Here is a 19,730-nt window from a genome sequence, read left to right on the forward strand (position 1 = left end):
TGAGGCAAACAGGTGAAGTGATTTACCCAACCAAGACCACACAGCTGGCAAGTATCTGAGGTGTGATTTGAATTCAGGACTTCCTGACCCACTGCATCGCCTAGCTGCTTCTGTGTATCCTGTTTATCCAGCCCCAGCCTCATATCTCCAACTGCCTGTTAAGACAGCTTTGCTAACAAGCCCCCTCCCTCCTACCTGTCCTCTTACGGTTGAGGGCCCACCCCCCCTTCCCTGGGCTCACAGCCTAGGGGCCATTCTGGACTCCTCTCTCTGGCACATGCCACACGCTCTGTCTCTGTCTCCTCCCCTACCGCCACCTCTGTCTGTCTCTCTCTGTCTTTCTCTCTCTGTGTATGTCTCCCCCTCTCTCTTCTCTCACTCTCACCTGCTCACTCTCCCCCCATCTCTTTTTCCGTCTCTCTCCCTCCCTCGCTCACTCTCTTTCTGTCCCTCCCTCCCCACCTCCCTCTTCCCCCTTCCCCCCTCTGTTGTCAGCTCAGTGCTGTTGTCTCTCTCTCTTGGGACCCCCCTGACACTCATCACCTGCTACCTGAACCGTCACCTCACTCCTGGCCTTCAGCAACTCTACTGACTGCCTTTGGCCTCGAGGATCAAATACAAAGCCCTTTGCACTCTGGTCTCCTTCCTGGTCTCTGCCAGCCTCTGGCCTTCAGGTGGCCTCCCTGGCTGCCCCTGTGCTTCCCGTGCTTTTCCTCCTCTCCATCCCAGCTGGAACGTCCCCTTCTCTAGGAAGCCCTTCCTGATAGCCTTCCCCTCGGAGGGTTCTCTGATGCCTCCTCTCTGTATCTTGTTACCCATCAGTCTGGAAGCCACTTGAGGGCAGGGATCGACTTTGGCCTTCCTTTGCAAACTCTGCACTGGTGCCTGGCAGGCCAAAAACACAGAAATGCGCCCCAGAAATGCTTGTTGTCTGAGTCACAGACTGTCGGTCTCGGTCTTGCTGTTCTTCCTCGTCCCCTTGCGTGCCCTCCCTGCTGTTCTTGGTGGGGTGTGTTTGTGGCAGCCCTGGGCTGGGTGGCTCACGTCCAAGGCATCTGCTCCTGGTCTCTGCCAGTGTTCTGGACCTTCTGCTGAAGTCCTGGCTGCACCCAGCACCCTTTAGGATCGAAGAGACAGTCCAAAGCTCGGCTCAGCCTGGCCCTTCCTCCCTCACACTTCGATCCTACCAGACCACACTGGCCTGCTTTCTGCTTCTCACCCATAGTCCTCCATCTCCCCCCTCTGAGCCTTTGTCCTCGCTGGCCCCCATGCCTGCCCACAATGGCCTTGCTCTGCTTGTCTCAGCAAATTCCCTGTACCCTCCCCTCAGTGACCGTCCTCTGCATGAAGCCCTTCCCCATCCCCATGGGTGACTTTGGATGCGTTTATCTTTGTTCACTTTACATTTAGGCTGGATGGATTTACATGTGCGTGAACGTGTGTGTGGTCTCCTTCATTGATAAGTGTTCGTTCTTTGTGCTTGTACACAGGTCTGTGCTCAGTGCAGGGCCTGGCACATAGTAGGGGTTTAATCACCATTCATTGATCTGGGCCTGTGTTTTCCTTTATCTCTGGGTAATCCTGTAGGAGTTCCTGCCTCCCCTCCCTCCCCCTCTTCCCCTCCCTCCTTCTCTTCCCCTCCCCTCCTCTCCCCCCAGCCCTCCTTCCTCCTCCCCTCTTCTCCCATCTCTACTCATTTGTTCACCATCAGGTCCTATGAGATATCTTAAATTTCTCAGAATTCCTCAGATTTTCCATTTTTAACAGCACAAAAATAGTCCATTAAATTAATGTATTCCAGTTTGGTCCACTGTTCCTTAAACAATACTCACCCACTTTGTTTCTCCTTCTTTGTTACCAGAAAAATTGTGTTGTAAATGGAATCTGTTTGTACAAGAAGACCCCTTCCCTCTGCCTTTGACCCCTTTGAGACCCTTTACATCCCGAGCAGAGAGATTGCTAAGTGGAAGGGTCCGTCTGATTTAGGGACAGTGGGGCTAGAATTCCAAATTGGTCTCCATTCCACCAACAATGCACATGTTTATCCAGCCTCCTGTAGCCTCTCTAATCTTGACTGTCCTGGTCTTCAGTCATCTTTGCCCATTTGCTGGAGGTGAGAGAAAACATGGGGTTATTTGAAACTCATCGCTCTTATTCCTAGTGATTCAGAAGTTTGCAGAGTGTGGTGGTTGATCATTTATGTTCCTCTTTTGAAAACTCAAGGGCTCATCCTCCGACCTCTCATCAAAAGGTGAAAATTGCGTGTGGGGTAATTTTGTCCACTGCTAGGGATGTTTATTGATTAGCTGCCAACAATGAATGGACAGACAGCCTGAAAAGCCCACAAACAGTCTCTGTGTGCTGTGTGGCTAGGCATGGGCAGTGTTGTGGTGAAATGGTCAGGCCAGTGGGGTATCGCAGGAGCTCACTTAGGGTGGAGGGCATTCCCCAAGGAGGGTCCTGACACAGTGTGAGAGTGTGTGCGTGCTCAAAGGTGCGCTGGCTGCAGTGCCTGGGAGTGTGGGGTGGTGTGGTGCAGTGGTCAGGCCAGAAACAGCCTGGGGGCCGGAAATAAGCAATGGGCGAGGCCTACCTCTTGGTCACTTCCTGTTCTCTAAACAAGGAAAGGAAAAGTATTTTGTGTGTTTCTTCGCTTTGGAATAATCCTTGGTGCTGGGGCCTCTGGGATCCTAGTACATTATGGCACCAAAAGTCTCTTTTTGCTATCAGCTTTCTAGACCTTGCCACGCAGCTCCGTACCCAGTCATACTGAAGTTAACATTCTCCCCATTTTATATATTGGGTGCTCTAAGATCAGGGGTTAGGGGAGAGGGAGGGAAGGAGGGAGAGAGAGGCAGGGGGAGGGGGAAGAGGGTAGAGAGGAGAGAGAGGAAACAGAGAGACAAAGAAAGAGGCAGAAAGAGAGAGAGTTAGAAAGAGAGAGAGAGAGAGAGAGAGAGAGAGAGAGAGAGAGAGAGAGAGAGTGTGTGTGATTGTTGGGGGAAGGGTGTGTCCCAGCAGCCATCTCCATTTTTTTACTTTCTCCTGCCATTCCAATCAGATCTCTTTTAAGTCAACCACTGGTTTTCTTTTCTTTGTAAATGCCTATATGCCATGCATCACGTACATACATTCTATGTCATATTGTATGTGGTGTATAGAATATGCTGTAGATATATTATGGGCATGGTAGTGTTTCAACAATCCAGCTAGCAGCTTCTGTGGGGTGCAAGATCCACCAACAACCAGCACCCAGAAAGCTGCCAACACACTGCAAAAGCACAAGTTCTTTTGATCTGCTTAACTAAGGAAAGCTTCGTGAAGGGGTTGACAAGCTTACTTTAATTCAGCATACAAATATCATTTACTTAGTTCAGGGGGAAAAGCCAGCACCCCGAACTTCAGAATAAAATACAAACAAAGTACAAACATCAACAGACAGACCTTGTCTGATTCAAATCCCAATACATGGTTACCAGAGTTTAACAAAGTCTCAGCATCCAGGTTACAAGCTGCAGGGCCCTCAGCTACAGCTGCCCGGGAGTCTCTGCCTCAGCACCACCACGAGTGAGAGCCCTGCATAAATGGCTCTGTCTTGTCTTCCTCAAACGTCATCAGATGTCATCTGAATGACCAGAACTTAGGCTGCTGTGATTGGCTCTTGAGTTAGCCCCTCCCCTTAGGACCCTGGGAGGGTCACATCCACATAGGTTAGGTTAACACCTAATTGGGGTTAGAGCCTGGGGCTTAGCACTTAGTAAGACTCAATGAAATACACTGAATTACTCAAAGGAAACGAAAGCCAAATTCTTCAAGGGTACTTGTTGAACTAAGTGTTAAGAGCCCATTTTGCTCACCAACATAGCTGGGGGTGCCCCCCCCCCCCCTTGCACGTTTTGGAGTGCAGAGACTCAGGCGGGGCCTTTCTTTTTATTCCTCAAACTCAGCACAGGTGCTTGGCATATAGGAAGTGCCTAATTAGTATTCACTGGATTGGCCTGAGTTGTTTCCAGGAGAGACCGCTGCACTTTAGGAAAGCTTGGATAAATACTGATTTCTCTGAGCTGGGTAAGAAAACCCAGAGCCCCATGCCAGGCCTGCTGCTTGGGTTCCATGTGTGAGCTTGGGTAATCACTTCATTTCCCTCCATCTCTGTCTGTCCCTTCTCTGTAAGATGGTGGTGTTAGCCCCCTTAGCCTTAGCCTGTGAAATTCTATCAGGAAAGCTATGGGAATCTTTCTCTTTCCCAGCCCTTCAGCCCAGTGCCACAGCTGTAGCCAGTATCACTTTCTGCCAGACGTCCTTGGTCCCCCAAGTGCCTGCTGTGTGCAGAGCCCAGGGGGAGAATTGTAGGGGGGCTGTGGCAGCAGGACACAGCAGGAGAGAAAGGCCCTTTCTTGGCCGGGCTCCTATGAGAATGAAGAAAACGCTTTATCAGGTGTGGCTGATGGCTTGGGCCTCCTGATCTCCTTCTCTCAGCTGCTGAGAAGAGGAGGTACTTGAGATGGTTGCGATGGTGGTTTGACTCATGTTTCTTCCTCTGAGAAGCCTGGCAGCCTGTCCCTGCAGGGGTAGTTGGACGGCAGTTGGTGAAGTGCATGGACTTAGACTGTAGACGCAGGGCCTGGCCACACAGGCCTGTGTTACTGCTTCTGTCTTAGAAGCAGGCAGGACATCCTAAGAATAGTACAAAATATTAGTCTTTGTGGTGCCCTGTTTGAGGACAACAGGCTGTTTCCTACAAATCTAATACAACCCCAACAGAAACTTGGCCCTCGGCATTGGGGAGTAGAATGTATTTGTCAGAATTTCTGAGTGGGTTTGGATTCATCGTCTAGTAGGGTTCGTGTTGGGGCTGTGGTTTGCCCAAGTCTGGAGGAGAGGGCAGGGCAGCCTACTCCCAATGTATGGTCTTGTTTTGTATTATTTTATTTCAGTTCTAAAGTCTCTCCCTCCTTCCATCCTCCATTGATGAAACAAGAAATACAATACCCATTATACATAGAAGTCATGCAGAGTATATCTCTGCATTAGTTATGTTCTGTAAAAAAAAAAGAAAAATACGGAGAAATAGAGAAAGGGGAAAAAAAATAGATGCTTCAGCCTGCCTTCTAGAGTCTATCACTTGTCTCTGGAAGTGGATACAATTTTATCTCATGGGCCCTTTGGAGTTGTGGTGGGTCACTGTAGCCAAGTCATTCACAGTTGATTACAATTTTTTACAATTGTTACAGTTTTGCTGTTACTATGTAGATTGTTCCCCTGGTTCTGCTCACTTTACTCTGCATCAGTTCATACAAATTTTCCCAGGCTTTTCTGAGGGGGAACCCCACTCCCCATGTCATTTCTTATCTCACAATAGTATTTCATCACTTTGATATACTGCAACCCAGCCAGCCATTCCCCAGTGCATGAATATCTCTTCAGTTTCCAATTCTTTTTTCCCACAAAAAGAGTTGCTATAAATATTTTTGTACAGATGGATCCTTTCCCCTTTTCTTTGGGATACAGACCTGATAGTGGTATTGCTGGGTCAAAGGATAGGCACAGTTTCATAGTCTTTGGGCATCATTCCAAATTATTTCCAGAATGATTGGACTAGTTCACAGCTATACAGTGCATTAGTGTACCCCAGTTTTTCCACATCTCTTCCAGAAATTTATATTTTTCTTTTCGTCATATTAGCCAGTCTGATGGGTGTGAGGTAGTACTTCAGAGTTGTTTTAGTGTGCATTTCTCTAACCATTAGTGATTTAGAGCAATTTTTCATGTGACTGTTGATAGCTTTGATTTCTTCTTCTGAAAACTTCCTGTTCATTTCCTTTGAACATTTATCAATTGGGGAATGGCCCTTACTTTTGTAAATTTGGCTCACTTCCCTGTGTATTTGAGAAAAAAGGCTTTGCTGTAAAATTTTCCCCCAGTTTCCTGCTTTTCTTATGACTTTATCTACTTTGGTTTGTGTGTGCAAAACCTTTTTAATTTTGTGTAATGAAAATTAATCATTTTACCTCCTGTTCTCTGTCTTGTATTTGGTCATGAACGTTTTTTCCCTAGCCATAAATCTTAGAGGTAATTTCTCCAGTGCTCCTCTAATTTGTGAGATTATCCTTTATATTCAAATCATATACCCATTTTGGGGTTATCTCGGTATGTGGTATGAGATGTTGGTCTGTACCTAGTTTCTGCCAAACTGCTTTCCAGTTTTCCCAGTAGTTTTTGTCGAATAGTGAGTTCTTGCATCTTTGGGTTTGTCAAACTCTAGATTACTGTGGTAACTTACTACTGTGTATTGTGTACTTCATCTGTGCCATTGGTCCACCACTCTGTTTTTTAGCCAGTACCTGCTTATTTCGATGATGACCATTTTATAGTACAATTTGATAACTGGTACTGCAGAGTCATCTTCCTTCATATTTTTTTCATTGATTCCCTTGGTAGTTTTGACCTTTTATTTCTCTAGATGAATCTTATTTTTTTCTAGCTCTATAAAATAATTCTTTGGTAGTTTGGTTGGTAAATTATCTTAGATAGCAATGTCATTTTTTATTATGTTGGCTTAGCCTATCCATAAGCAATTGTTCTAAGACATGGCCAATTTTTGTGAAGGTATGTACAGCTGAGAAAAAGGTATACATCTTTCTATTCCCATTCAATATTTTCCAGAAGTCTATCATATCTAACTTTTCTAGAATACTATTCATCTCTTTTATTTCTTTCTTGTTTATTTTATGGTTAGATTTTTATAGGTCTAAGAGGGCTAAATTGAGGTCACCTACTATTATAATTTTATTATCTGTTTCCTCTTGTAACTCATTTAACTTTTCCTTCAAGAATATGGATGCTATGCCATTTGGTAAATGTATGTTTAGTACTGATATTATGTCATTATCTATCGATCTTTAAGAAAAATGTAATTTCCCTGATTATCTCTTTTAATTAGGTCTCTTTGTTTTTGCTTTGTCTGAAATCATACCTACCCCCTACCTTTTTTACTTCAGCTGAAGCATAATAGATTCTTCTCCAGTCCCTTATTTTAACTCTCTGTGTGTCTTTCTGTTTCAAATGTGTCTCTCATAAACAACTTATTGTTGAATTCTGGTTTCCAATCCATTCTGCGATCCACTTGTGTTTTACGGGTGAATTCATCCCACTCACATTCGTAGTTTTTTAAAAATTTAAATGATATTTTATTTTTCCCCAATTACATATCAAGGAAAATTTTAGCATTCATTTTTACGAGATTTTGAGTTCCAGATTTTTCTCCCTCCCCTCCCCTTTTCTGAAAATGATTGGCAGTTTGATATAGTTTACACATATGCTATCATCACATTCATACTTAAAGGACTGCTAACTATAGATTTCCCACTATCATATACTCTTATATTCATCCTTTTTTTAAAAAAAATCCTTTACCTTTCTCAAAAGTCTGTTTTGCTTTTGACTCCTGCCTCCCTTAATCCATATCCATCTTTCTTATTATCACGTCCTCCCCAGTCTGCCCCTCCTATTTCCTTGCTAGGCAAAATGAATTTCTGTACCCAATTCTGAGGTGTATGTGTGTGTGTATTTTTTCTTCTTTCCTTTAACCAGTTCAGATGAGAGTGAAGTTCAAGCATTGTCTGCTGCCCCTCCCCCAATTTTCCCCTCCATTTTAATTTTTTCGGGGCAATGGAGGCAATCAAGGTAAAGTGATTTGTACAGAGTTACACAGCTAGTAAATGTCTGAGGCCATATTTGAACTCAGATCCTCCTGACTCCAGGGCTAGTACTCTATCCACTATGCCACTTAACTGCCTCTTTCCCTCCATTTGAAAAACTTCTTTCCATGCATCTGTTATGTGAAAGAATTTTCCCTGTTTTTTCTCTCCCTTCCCCTCTTCTCCCCTTGCATCCCTCTTTCTCACCCATTTATCTCAACATAATAGACTCACACTCATGCTCTCTATTTAAGAAGAGTCCTTCTAACTGCCCTAGTGATGATAAAGTTCTTAAGGGTTACATGGATCATTTTCCCATTTAGGAATGTAAACAGTTTAACCTTATCAAGTCCCTTAGGATTTTCTTTCATGTTTACTTTTTTGTGCTACTCTTGAGTCTTGTGTTTGAATATAAGATTTTCCATTCAACCCTGACCTCTATTTACATCAGGGATGCTTGAAAGCCCTCCATTTCATTAAATATCCATTCCCCCCCCCCGGAAAGTATTACACTCAGTTTTGCTAGGTACATCATTCTTGGTTGTAATCCTAGCCCCTTTGCCTTCCAGAATATTATATGCCATGCCCTCCACTTCTTTATAGTGGTAACTGCTAAGGCTTATGTGGTCCCATCATATTTGAATTCTTTCTTTCTGGGTACTTACAGTATTTTTCTCCTTGACCTAAGGGCTCTTGGTTATAATATTCCTGGAGTTTTCTTTGGTGTATCTTTTATGATGTGATTGGTAGGTTATTTCAGTTTCTACTTTGCCCTCTAGTTCTGTGATATCTGGGTAATTTTCTTTCATTTTTTTTTTTAAATATGGTGTCTAGGCTCACTTTTCAACCTTGGATTTCAGATAGTTACATAATTCTTAAATTATCTCTTCTCAATATATTTTCCAGGTCAGCTTTTTTTCAATGAGATAATTCATATTTTCTTTTTTTCCCTTTAGTCTTTTACCCTTGTTTAATTATTTCTTGATTCTCATAGAATCATTAGCTTCCGCTTGACTACTTCTAATTTTAAAGGAGTTATTTTCTTCAGTATTTTTGTGCCTCTTTTACTAAACTGCTAATTCTCTTTTTACAATTTTCTTGTGTTTCTCTTTTTATCCCAATTTTCCTTCTACCACTTTTATTTGATTTTTAAAATAATTTTTCCTCCTTTTAAAAAAATCTCTTTAAAAAGAAACCAAAAAAAAAAAAAAAAACCTCTTTTAGGAATTCTTGTTGGGCTTATATCTAATTTGCATTTTTCATTGAGACTTTGCTTGTAGAGATTTTCAAGTCATTGTCTTCTGATTTTATGTCCTGAGCTTCCTTGTCACCATTCATGATCATGTTCCTTTTTGTTGTTTGCTCATTTTCCAGCCCATTTCTCGACTTTGGACTGTATGTTAGAGTTGTGCTCTGCTCATCTTTGGGAGGATGATGAGTCTGAGCTTCTATGTATTTATTTATTTCCTCTCCATTTCGGTCTCTTTAATTCAGAATCTTAAAAGGTAATAAGTTTCCTCAAGCCTGAGTCTGGCCCCCTCACATCCTTTCTTAACAATCATTAGTGACTCCTGGTGGACTCTCAGATAATATGGAAACCCCACATTTGGTATCTACAGCCTCTTTCATCTCACGTCAGCCTCCTTTTTAGAGGTTTCCATTTTAGAAATTATGTTTTCCATGACATTCATTTCTGCTTACCCAGATCCTCCCAGGGTCTCCTCCTTATGGTTTGGGCCTCTGGCTACTTGGAAGCCATGGCTGTTCAAACTCTGTTGATGATAAAGGAGGTCATCCACTATAATCTTTCTAGCAAAATGGTGGACCGCCAGGCCTTACCGCCTGCCCTTCCATTGAGTGCTGAGGGCTTCTGGGCTTTGTCATCTACTTTGTACCTACACCTTCCAGACCCCTGCCCGCTACACCCTCAGGACTGTGGTGCCTCTCAGCCGACCTGAAGCAGGGCTCTTCAGTCTGTTTTCTCCCTGTGAGTATGGCCCTCTCCAAGTGTCTGTTAAATCTTAAAATTCTAGTCCTCCCACAGCAGACACTGTTTTGTTTGTATTCTCTAGGGCTTAGCACAGCCTTTGGCTTTGGCACACGATAAGGTCATACTCCAGTCTTATCTTTTGTGAGTAGAATGTCATCTCCTCGTGAGCAAGGACTGGGTTGGGTTTTTGTATTTTTTGTATTACCAGTATCTTGGGCACAGTAGGTACACAATAGGTGCTGATTGAATTGGGTCTCAAAGGGGAGAATTAAATTCAAAAAGTTTTATTCTAAAGCAATCATTCTACCCTCCCCACCCCCCACCAAAAACCAAAGCAAACCTCAAATCAATCAGGATTGAACATACTGCTTGCTAAGAGCCCATGTTCGTTGTTTGCATACCCTTTTCAGCTGTTCATCATGTTCTTTCTTGTTGTTGAAGAAGAGCTTCTGTAAATCCCATTTCATTTCATTCATTGTGGAAGCCAGCCAATTGGTCTCTGTGGCTGGAATGTAATCTGCATGAGGGCAGGCAGTCTGAAAACCCAGGGGGAAGGACTTCAGATGCCCGGCAGAGGAGTTGTGTTTTCTGGCAGAACCAGTAGCCGTAGTTCAGTCCTGTGTGAGCTGGATGGGATGGGAGAGACTGGAAGCTATTGTAGGTGGTGAGGGCCTTCGCTGGAGGCAATCCTAGACCTTAGAGCATTGCAGAGATTCTGCCTCCTTTATTGGGCCCCCCTCTGGAGGCTTTCGTGGAGGATTCTCCAATTTCCTGGGGTCCTTTTGATTCTTGTTTAGCTGCAGAATGAATGGGGGTGGGTGGGGTGGGCATCAGAGAGGGGGTCCCCCTGGCTCTGCTTGATAGAGCAGGGTACATCCTGCTATGAAACAATCAGTTCCCTCCTGAATATCCCTCCTCTTGGGGAGATGTTGATGTTAAGCTCCAGTCTGGCTCCCTGTCACTCTCATCTGTGGGCTCTCCTTCTAACCAGGAAGGTCGTCTAGAGCAGGGCCGTCCAGCCTTAAGTTATCTTAGGGCCGCATTAAAATAAAATAATTGTTCCAGGTACACTAATAGAAAGTGGGGGAATATGCGTCATCAGTATGACAGGCAAAGGTGGGAAGCCCGAAAACAAACACAAAACAACAAAGCAGTGTAAAGGTAAGTGCACACTGACCAGTCTGCATCGTACAGACGGAATGCATCTCACAGATTGATGGAAAATTCCATGCTGTGTGTTCCATCCGTAATACAGCTTAATAACACCAAAGAAAATTGACATCCACAAGATTCTTTCTTAGTGATGGAATTAAAAAATCTAATGCGCATTCCACAGAAATTATTATTTTAGTTTTTTCATTTGTGAAAATTAAAACCCACAGGTGGGCCACATAAAATCGCCCTGTGGGCTGCATTTTGGACAGCCCTGGTCTAGAGCACGGCTGCCCCCTCTGCTGCATGGGGCTGTTCCAGGATTACGCCTTCCCGAAGGCTACTTTTACTCTCTGGACTTCCCTGCTTCCTGCAACTACTATTCATCCATTAAATTCAAAGAATTGAGTCAAGGCTCTTTGGTGACTTTCCACCTGAGCTCTCTGAAGGTAGAAGGTAAAGGCTTTATTTCTCTCCTTGTGGTCCCCAAACCAGGTGATGGCAAAGGAGGGCAGATGTAGTGTGTGCACCTTGTCTGAGTGAATGGCTTTGGGGTGGTGTAGCAGTCGGCATGCTGTAACCGGTCCTGTGGATCCTAGCCGTTCCATTGGCTTTGACTGTGTGGCATTTTGGTGCCATACTGGGGGAACCAGGGCAGCAGGGCCAGGGCAGCGCATGGGACAGCTTGGTCTGAGGCCGGGATACACCTCCCATAGTGGGAATTGAAGAGCTTAAGGAAGTAAAGACATCCCATCCCCTTCTGAGGACACCTTGGCCCCCCATGCCACCAAGACCATGCTCTCTTAGGCAGGGATGCATGTTGTAAGGAAAGTGTTGTCATCCCTAAGGGTTTGGCCTGGCCAGGTAAGGGAGAAGGGCCCTGGGACATTCTCCAAGAGAGAAGGGGCTTCTCCGTTCCCTTCCTGGCTTTATTCGTAGCGTGTTCTCTGCTCTGCCTGGATCATGCTGAGAACCACAGCCCCGGGGAAAGGGACTCAGGAGCCTCAATAGTGTCCTGTGTCCGAGCTCAGTGTGCTCTAACCACTCCCTGTTCCAGCTGGGGCCTCCTCCAATACAGAAGCTTGGTTCAGGCTCCTCCCTCTGCACTCAGATCGGCCCTCCAAGGTGTGTGACCTGTGTTTGCTGGGCAGTATTGACATAAGCCTGTGAAAACAGAAGCTGCGTGTGTGCACGACTATGAGGTCAGAGGGTAGGTCAGAGAGTGTCAAATGAGCCTGTGGAACTGAGCTGAGTGTTAGCAAGCAAGCGTCCGTCCTAGCTGTTAGCTCAGCAGCCTCGGTTGGGGAGAACGGGGATCTCTTAGTAGACAAGTTCTGACTTGGACAATTCCCAGAAGGGAGCCAGGGGGACTAAAGAAGTGGTACCCTGTCTGGTCAGCCATGTGCTAGGCTCCCGGAAGCCTTTCAGCTTGGTGGCAGGAGGGTCATGATGGTTGGGAATGTTCCTATTCCACGAATCCTTTGGAGTTGGACCCAGATGGGCACCTAGGGGTCAGCGCCAAAGAGCCAGCTTACTGTGACCCCATAAAAGTTAGGGAGCAAACGAAGGCCCCGCCCCCTGGGAGCTTCTCCTTTCTTGGGGCAGACTGCAGTCCATGAAATGGCTGGGAGGTGGAGGACTGGGGTGGTGCCCAGCGCAGGCCGGCTTGAGGCAGAGAGCTCCCAGGGCAGGGCTCCCAGGTCAGGGCTTGATCAGGTGCCATTGACACAATGGCCTTCTTTTATCTCCTTTCTCTGGCGGGGTGTGTGTAGGGGTGAGAAACTTAGCTAATTCTTTTCTGCTGATGCCACTGTGACCAGTCAGTCTGCATGTCCCCGTTCTTTTAAAATGTGGCACCGTCTGGCTCCCAGGGCCATGGAGTTGGGTGTCTAATAGGAAACAGAGCACCTGTGAACATGCTGGGAAGTGCCCCTGAGCAGTAGTCAGTCGACATTGATTAAACACCTGCTGGGGGCCAGGCATGCCGCTGATTAAACCCTCAGCAGGGATCGAGTAGGATGTTCTAGGCCCTGAAGCCCAGCGCTAAGCCAGCAGCAGGTGCTGGAGGAATATCATGGTGGTGATGCTGAAGTGGCATTCGGGGCCCTCGGTCCTGCTGGGCTGCTGGTCCCTCCCTGTAGCCCTTTTGGTCATCAGTGAGAACCCCAGAGTAGCCCGGGTCTGGGGCTTGGCTAGTTCCAAACGTGCTGGCCTCGCCACAGGGAAGTGGGGAGGGGAGGAAACAAACACTGAGACCGTACCAACTGTGTGGCCAGCACTGGGCTAAGTGCGTTATGGACATCAGCTCCTTGGATCCTCACGGTCACCCTGGGAGGGCACTACAACTATTATCCTCATCTGAGAGATGAGGAAATTCCAGGCAGACACTGGTGAAGTGACTTGCCCAGGGTCACACAACTGGGTTGGAACTTGGGTCTTCCTGATTCCAGACCCAGCCCTCTGTGCACTGTGGTGCCCCCTAGCCACCATCCTGGGGAAGCAGGTAGTGTTTTGTCCTTTGGTCTCTGGCCCCACTGCCTAAGACTGTCGTCGTGTGATCCCTGAGAGGGGACCGGCTTTCGATCACTGGCCTCATTGGCTTCTTCACTTCCACTTCTGCCGGGCCCCTTCCCCACCGCCTTTGTATGGGACTACGTTGTGACCCTGGGCCCTGTGCCAGTGATGCCAGAGGAGGAGTCGGAGAGAGGAGCCCTGGGGTTCTCGCCATATCCAAGGCCAACTGGGGAGCACAGACAGAGCTCCGAGCTGGCCCAGGAGAAGTGGGGCTGCTGCAAACCTTCGGCTTCACTCGCTATCCAGGCAGGACGATAGACCTGGCTTCACCCGTGCCCAGTGCAGGCCCTTGATACTAGAAACTTGCCTGTGGTTTCTGGTGACAGCTCTCTCACTGAGCAGCATTTGCTTCGGAGACGGTAAAGAAGCATGGGTGAGAATAAACCTGTGTGATCCTGTGCGTGCAGGTCGAGGACAGGGTTCATTAAGGTGTGCAGAGCTTCCCTCCTGCTGTTTGTACCAATTGAAGCCTACCTTGGGGAGGCGGGGAGGGTCGCTACAAAGCTTTTCCTTTCTGGTTAGTCTCAAGAAGGGAGGGGAGCTCCACTGTCCTCAGTGGGTGGGAAAAGGGGTCCAGGAAAGGGCTCTACTCCATTCTCTTCCCTTCCCCAAGTTATCAGGGCCCCTCAAGGGCTGGGAGAGAGTTTCACTCCTGCCTTGATCCTAGAAAGTCAGGGCTGTGAGAGCAGATCTGTATGTCCTTGGCCCCAGTAAATATTTGTTTTTAAGAGAGCACTATCACAGAGCATAAACATCAGTGCTTAAAATGGAAGCCTCACCCCCTACCCCACCCCTCCGGAGAATCACATTGGTCAAAAGTCATGGGGCCTGCTGCTGGAAAGGTGGCATCCAGTTCCTCCTCCCCCTCCCAGCTGCCTCCCAAGCCCCTTCTGTCCCTCGCACAGACCAGCCCTCCCTACAGCAGTAGCTGCTCAGCCACGGTGCCTTGTGGCACCTTTTCCAGTCTTTGGCACTAAACCATGGGCCGCACCTTTTCATTTTCAAGCATCTGTTCATTTCTCTACATGAACCTTGAGCCTGTGGATGAAGCCTTCCTGTGAACATCCTCCTTTTCTCAGTTGTGCCCTCTCCCTCTTTAGGAGGTAAGCACCTCAAGGGCAGCAGTCGGTCTTCTTTCTGTTCCTATTTCTATAATATGTGACAGTGCTTAGCACAGTGCCTGGCCCGTAACCGGTTCTGTATTAAATGCTTGTTAACTGACTGACCAAAAAAATCACTCCCCTTTTTCCATTCTCTTCAGGGGTTCTGAACCTGCAGTCCACAAAGTGATTCTTTTAATATTTTGATAACTATGTTTCAGTATTGGTGGTGCAGGGGATAGAATGCCGGGTCTGGAGTGGGAAGACCTGAGTTCAAATATGTCTCCGACACTCACTAGCTGTGTGACCCTGGGCAAGTCATGTTGCCCTGTTTGCCTCAGTTTCCTCATCTGTAAAGTGAGTGGAAAACAGAAATGGCAAACCACTGCAGTACCTTTGCCAAGAAGCCCCTGGCAGGGTCGTGAAGAGTCGGCCATAACCCCAAAGTGACTGAAGGACATTTCAGCGTGCCTGATTCTCTTTGTGATCCCCACGTGCTTTACACACCCTTCAAAGCGCTGCTCAGGGGAGGGCTCCAGAGGCTTCTTAACCAGGCTGCCAAAGAACCTCCGAGGGAACGGACCATTGTTAGTCCTTACAGTGTGCCAGGTGCTGAGCAACGCACCTCCCAGAGATTTTTTAACAGATCGTTCCCCCTAAAAGTTTGGTGAACAGTTTTCAGATATGTTCAGAGTAAAGTAAAGCCCAACTCCTGAAGTTGATTACATGTTCCAAGGACAAGGAAATTGGGGCGAGACCGACTTTGTCATGTTTTAGACACGGGCAGCAGGGCTCGCTTTACTTTCGAAAAACGAAGGACTCGGTGCTCAAATATCCTCCATTTTACACACGCTGGGGCTGAGGCCTCAGTCCAGTCAGTAAGCATCCATTAGGCCCTTACCTAGGCGAGGCACCCTGCTAAGTGTTGACAGCCACTGCTCCAGGGATTGGACAGTCTAAGGAAGGACAGCCTACAAACAGACCATAGATGGGGGTGGGCCCTGGGGGCAAGCCGGCCATTAAGGGGGATGAGGGAAGCCAGAAGGCAAAGCATTCTGGGCATGGAGAACAGCCAGGGAAAGTGCACAGGGCTGGCATCTGTGGGAGGAGGCTGGTGTCGCTGGATCCAAGAGCACTGGAGGAGAAGGAATGGAACAGGATTTTCGATTTGATCCTGGAGGTAATGGGGCCCTACTGGGTTTGTGATGGTGGCTCAGGCAGGCTCCCAGCTAGCTGGGGGGGGGGGGGCGCAGATGAGGGCCTGCCCTGGAGCATGGGGAGGGCTGAAATGACAAGCCTCGAGACTGATTGGATAACAGTGCTGAAGAGAGGGTGAGGAGTAGAGGATACCTGGGTTGTGGACCTCGGGACTGGGCTCTAGTGCGGCCTTTGATGATGATAAGGAAATGGGAAGGGGAAAAAGTAATTCTGGTTTGGACATGTTTAATATGGAGGAAGTGCAAGCCTGAAAGTCAAGAGAGAGGGCAGGGCTGAGGGTGAAGGGATGAGAAGCCAGGACAAGCCTTGGGGGACGCCCGGATAAAAAGGCAGCCCCGGAACCTGAGGACTGGACAGCTTGGGTGCAGAACCAGGAGGGAGCCGACTGTTTCCGAAGAGGGGGATCTGGGAGGCGGAGGGGGACAGGAAAAGGTTTGGCGATTCAGAGATCCCGGGGTGATTAGTGGAATTGGAAGGGGAGATGGAGACACTCATTGGAGACCGTTTTCTCCGAGTTTAGCCCTAAGAAGGAGGGAAGAGAGGAAGGATGTAGCCAGCAGGCATCAACAGCTCAAGTCAGGGAGAGACGCAGGCATGTTTGTAGACATAGTTAATCAACATTTAAGTTCCTCCCATATGCCAGGCGCTGAGTATGCGCCCCCCCCCCCCCCACCCGGCAAAACTGGCAAGGAGCTTGTGTTAGCGGGAGGTAGAAAGCTGGCTGGCCAGGCACTTGGGGCAGAGCAGAGAAGGAGCGCCCTGATGTGCCCTCCAGGGAAAGTCTGAGATCGGGGCTCATGAAAAGGTTCCTGGGGCACGAGGAAGGCCAGAGCAGGGCAGGCAGAGAAGCAGCCAGCAGACGGGAGTGTGTGGATGAGGGGCGGGGCAGTGCTGGGTGGAGGGAGCCCGAACACTGGAGCAAGCGAAGGGAGTTGGCTTTGGTCGGGAGTAGGACGAGTCATGGTGTGAGCCCGGGGAGGAGGAGGAGGGAGGGACCGAAGGCACTTGAGTGATGAGAGGTAAGGAGGAACCTCTAGTAGGAACAAACAGTAACAGCTGGCATTTATAAGGCACCTCCTGTATGCCAGGCGCAGCGTTCACAAATATGATGTCATCGCACCCTCAGGGCGCTTCGTGGCAGGCGGGCTGGAGAACGTGGGCATCCGCTCTTGGCTCTAAAGTTCCTGCCGTGTGCCCAAGTCCAAACCAAACCCAACCGTGTTCCCGGTTTCGTTATGGGTGGGCATTGACCAGGGGCTGCGGGCTGGGCTTGGGGGCAAGGCCTGGATGGGACCCTCCAGGCTCCTCCTCAACCTTCCCTGCCCCCTGGCTCTGCGCTCCTCCGATGTAGGCAGCGGCACGCCGGGCCCTCGTGCTGCCAACTCCTCGGCCTGAGCTCCGGGCTGGCTAAGGCAGCAGCTGTTTGTCTGGGAGGGGCGGGGCTTCGCCTTTCTTTGGCTGCCTTCTCATTGGCCAAGCCCGAGAGGGAGGTGGGCAGGCAGGCTGAAGTGTACGGGGCACTTGGTGAATGTGGTCCGACTTGTTTTCAGAAGCCGAGAAGGGAGGGAGCGAGATCTGGTGCCGAGAAGGAGCCCCTGCGCTGCGCTCTGCCTCTGCGCCCTCGCCCCTTCTGGGCTTTGTCTGGACCATGGTTGGAGATCATTGTAACCTCTCCGGAGATAGAACGGTGCTCAGCCCGACCCCCAAAACTGGCCTGAGCTGCAAGGTGGTCCTGCAGGCCGTGGGCAAAGTACTCAGGTAACGACCAGCGCCTCCTTCGGGGCCGGGGGGGGGGGACGGGACATTGGAGGTGCTGTTTCAGGGCGCAGGCTGAGCCTTCTGGAGGCTGTCGTTGTCAGGGAAAGTTAGCAGCGCCCGGAACTCCTTGGGGGACAGAAGAGCCCAGGCAGTCAATACGTTTGGTTCTAGCTTAAATCTTAACTGGCAGTTGTCTGTGTGCCCGTGCCCTGGGGTGTGTGTGTCTGTGTGTGTGTGCGCGCGCGCGCTCGCGCGCTGGGCCAAAGCAGCGCCTCTGAGCTGGAGGGGCCTTTTCCCTGGGTCCTAGAGAGAGATCCGGAGGGAAGTCAGGACGCAAAGCCAGGCACATTTTGGCTGGGGGTTACATAGTGAAGCCTCATGGTGTAGCCCCTTAGAGCTAGTGGCTTCTGGAGCTCTCTGAGTGTCCAGGACGAGTTCTGATTGGCAACCTTATTGGGGCCAGGCCATCAGAAGAGTCCCACGGGGCTCCCATCAGGAGACCAGGAAAGCAGGGAAGTCACACTTGTGGTGCTGTTTTCCCTTGGAGCCCCTAGGCAATTCCCCGCCCCCCCCCCCCCCCAAACCTGACTGGGGCCATCTCGGGCTGGATGGGAAGCATGTCCTGGAGCCAGAAGATCTCTCCCCCGCCACCCCTCCCCCCCCACAGCCCGGAGTGGCCCCTGGAGTCTGCTAGGGCTGGGACCCTTTGAGGAAAGGGAACCTAGGGTGGGTGTGTGGATGGACCATTGCCCCTCCTTCGGGTTCTGCCCTTTCTCATGGAGGGTGGACGTTTCCCAGCCTATGTTGTTGCCTGCGCCGTTGACTGCTGTTCTTTGGAGAAACTCGATTCCTCGGGGTGAATCAACAGGCTGCTGCTGCCCGCTCTGGTGGAGGGTGGGTCCCCCGGACTGCCGGCTCTGCCTTCTTGCTGGAGGCTTCTCCCCTGCCTGGGTGAGGAGGTCGGGTTAGGGTGCCCAGTGGCTCAGGGCTAGTGATGCTGACCAGAGCTCCGGAGAGTAGAATGTAAGGGCGGCCTGGGCTCCCTGCAGAGCCGTATTGGGGGGCAAACAGATCCATGAAAGCCTGTTCAGGCTTGTCTTAGAGTTGTTGCTAACATGACCCTGAGTGTGCATGTATGTGCCAGCGTGTGTGAGGTGCAAGTGTCTTATGTGTTACTGTGAAGAGGCCTATGGGCTTTTTTGTGAGTGTGTGAGCAGACGTGTGAAGGAACGGTGTTGGGGCCAGTTCCTCTGCTTTCCTTGTGGCACACTGTCCCTATCCAGGCCTCTCCAAGCAGAGGGTGACTTAGTGTGGACCATAATCGTTGGATCTTTCTTGGGCTTTTCAGTTCTCTGATCCCAGACCAAGCATCTAAGAAGTGGCTGTTTGGGCTTGACCTTAGAAGTACAAACCAGGGTGGGGATTGTTCTTTGGCCCTTTTCTCCTTCTGTTCATCCACCCCTGGATCAGCCAGGGCTCTGGCTACAGAGTCACCCACCCTCCAGCCCCAAAGGAAGGCCCCTCAGTGAGGGCTACAGGAATCTCATCAGTGTTGGGCCTCCTTTGTGGGGCAGGGGGAGGGCTGAGGGGCAACTGCCACCCCTCGAGGTACTCCCTTCCTTGTCAGGAGACTCTCCTTGATGGGCCCGAAATCTGCTTCTCTGCCATGCCCCCTGTTGCTCCTGGCTCTGCCTTCTGTCTGGGGTGACGCAGAATGAGACCGAGGGACACAGGAGAAGCTCTCCTAGCCCTACTCAGTGTCTCCAGCCAGTCCTTAGATGGCTTATGTCACTGAGAAGTCTGTCACCATCCTGGTCACCTCCTGGGCTGATTGACTCTCCGTTCCCCAAGGGGAGGGCCTGAGACTTCAGCACCATACAGCTGAGCTACAGAAGCCACAGCTTAGCCCAGAATCTGAGGAAACTGGCCATGTTGTCCTGATGGCAAACCCTGCAGTAGTCACTGTGCTGTTGATGTGGTTTGACCGCCTCCTCTGTGACAGACACTCAATACTCAGACCGCACTGGGATCTCCCTGTGTGGAGGGGTGGTGCAGTAGTAGAGATTGCCGCTCAGCCGTGCCTGGCCCTTAGGTGACTGCCACAGGGCATCCACTCGACAGCCCTGGGCCCCTCTCAGTTTCTCTCCTGACCAGTCCATCGTCTTTTCTCGCCATTCCTTTTTGCTACATGAGCAGCCTGTCACCCACCCAGAGCCGCTGGGTTGTCTTCCGCATGAT

The 19,730-nt window shown here is 49.3% G+C and overlaps 1 protein-coding gene across 3 annotated transcripts in view; it reads left to right on the top strand.

Moving 5' to 3' along the window:
* The window catches only part of MOB2 (MOB kinase activator 2), a 100,130-nt gene that overhangs the window by 48,160 nt on the left and 32,240 nt on the right, over positions 1 to 19,730 (top strand). The window contains exons 1-2 of one of the 3 annotated variants that reach the window (XM_036765534.1): positions 15,588 to 15,696; positions 17,285 to 17,492. The exons of 1 other annotated variant lie outside the window; for it this stretch is intronic. In XM_036765534.1, the coding sequence (XP_036621429.1) occupies positions 15,666 to 15,696; positions 17,285 to 17,492 (239 nt within the window). In that variant the 5' untranslated portion in view covers positions 15,588 to 15,665. Of the gene's footprint in view, positions 1 to 15,587; positions 15,697 to 17,284; positions 17,493 to 19,730 lie in introns of those variants that run through there. One more of the 3 variants, XM_036765535.1, reaches the window with a different exon arrangement.

The sequence above is a fragment of the Trichosurus vulpecula genome, chromosome 6 (genome assembly GCF_011100635.1).
Source record: "Trichosurus vulpecula isolate mTriVul1 chromosome 6, mTriVul1.pri, whole genome shotgun sequence".
Lineage (NCBI taxonomy): Eukaryota > Metazoa > Chordata > Mammalia > Diprotodontia > Phalangeridae > Trichosurus > Trichosurus vulpecula.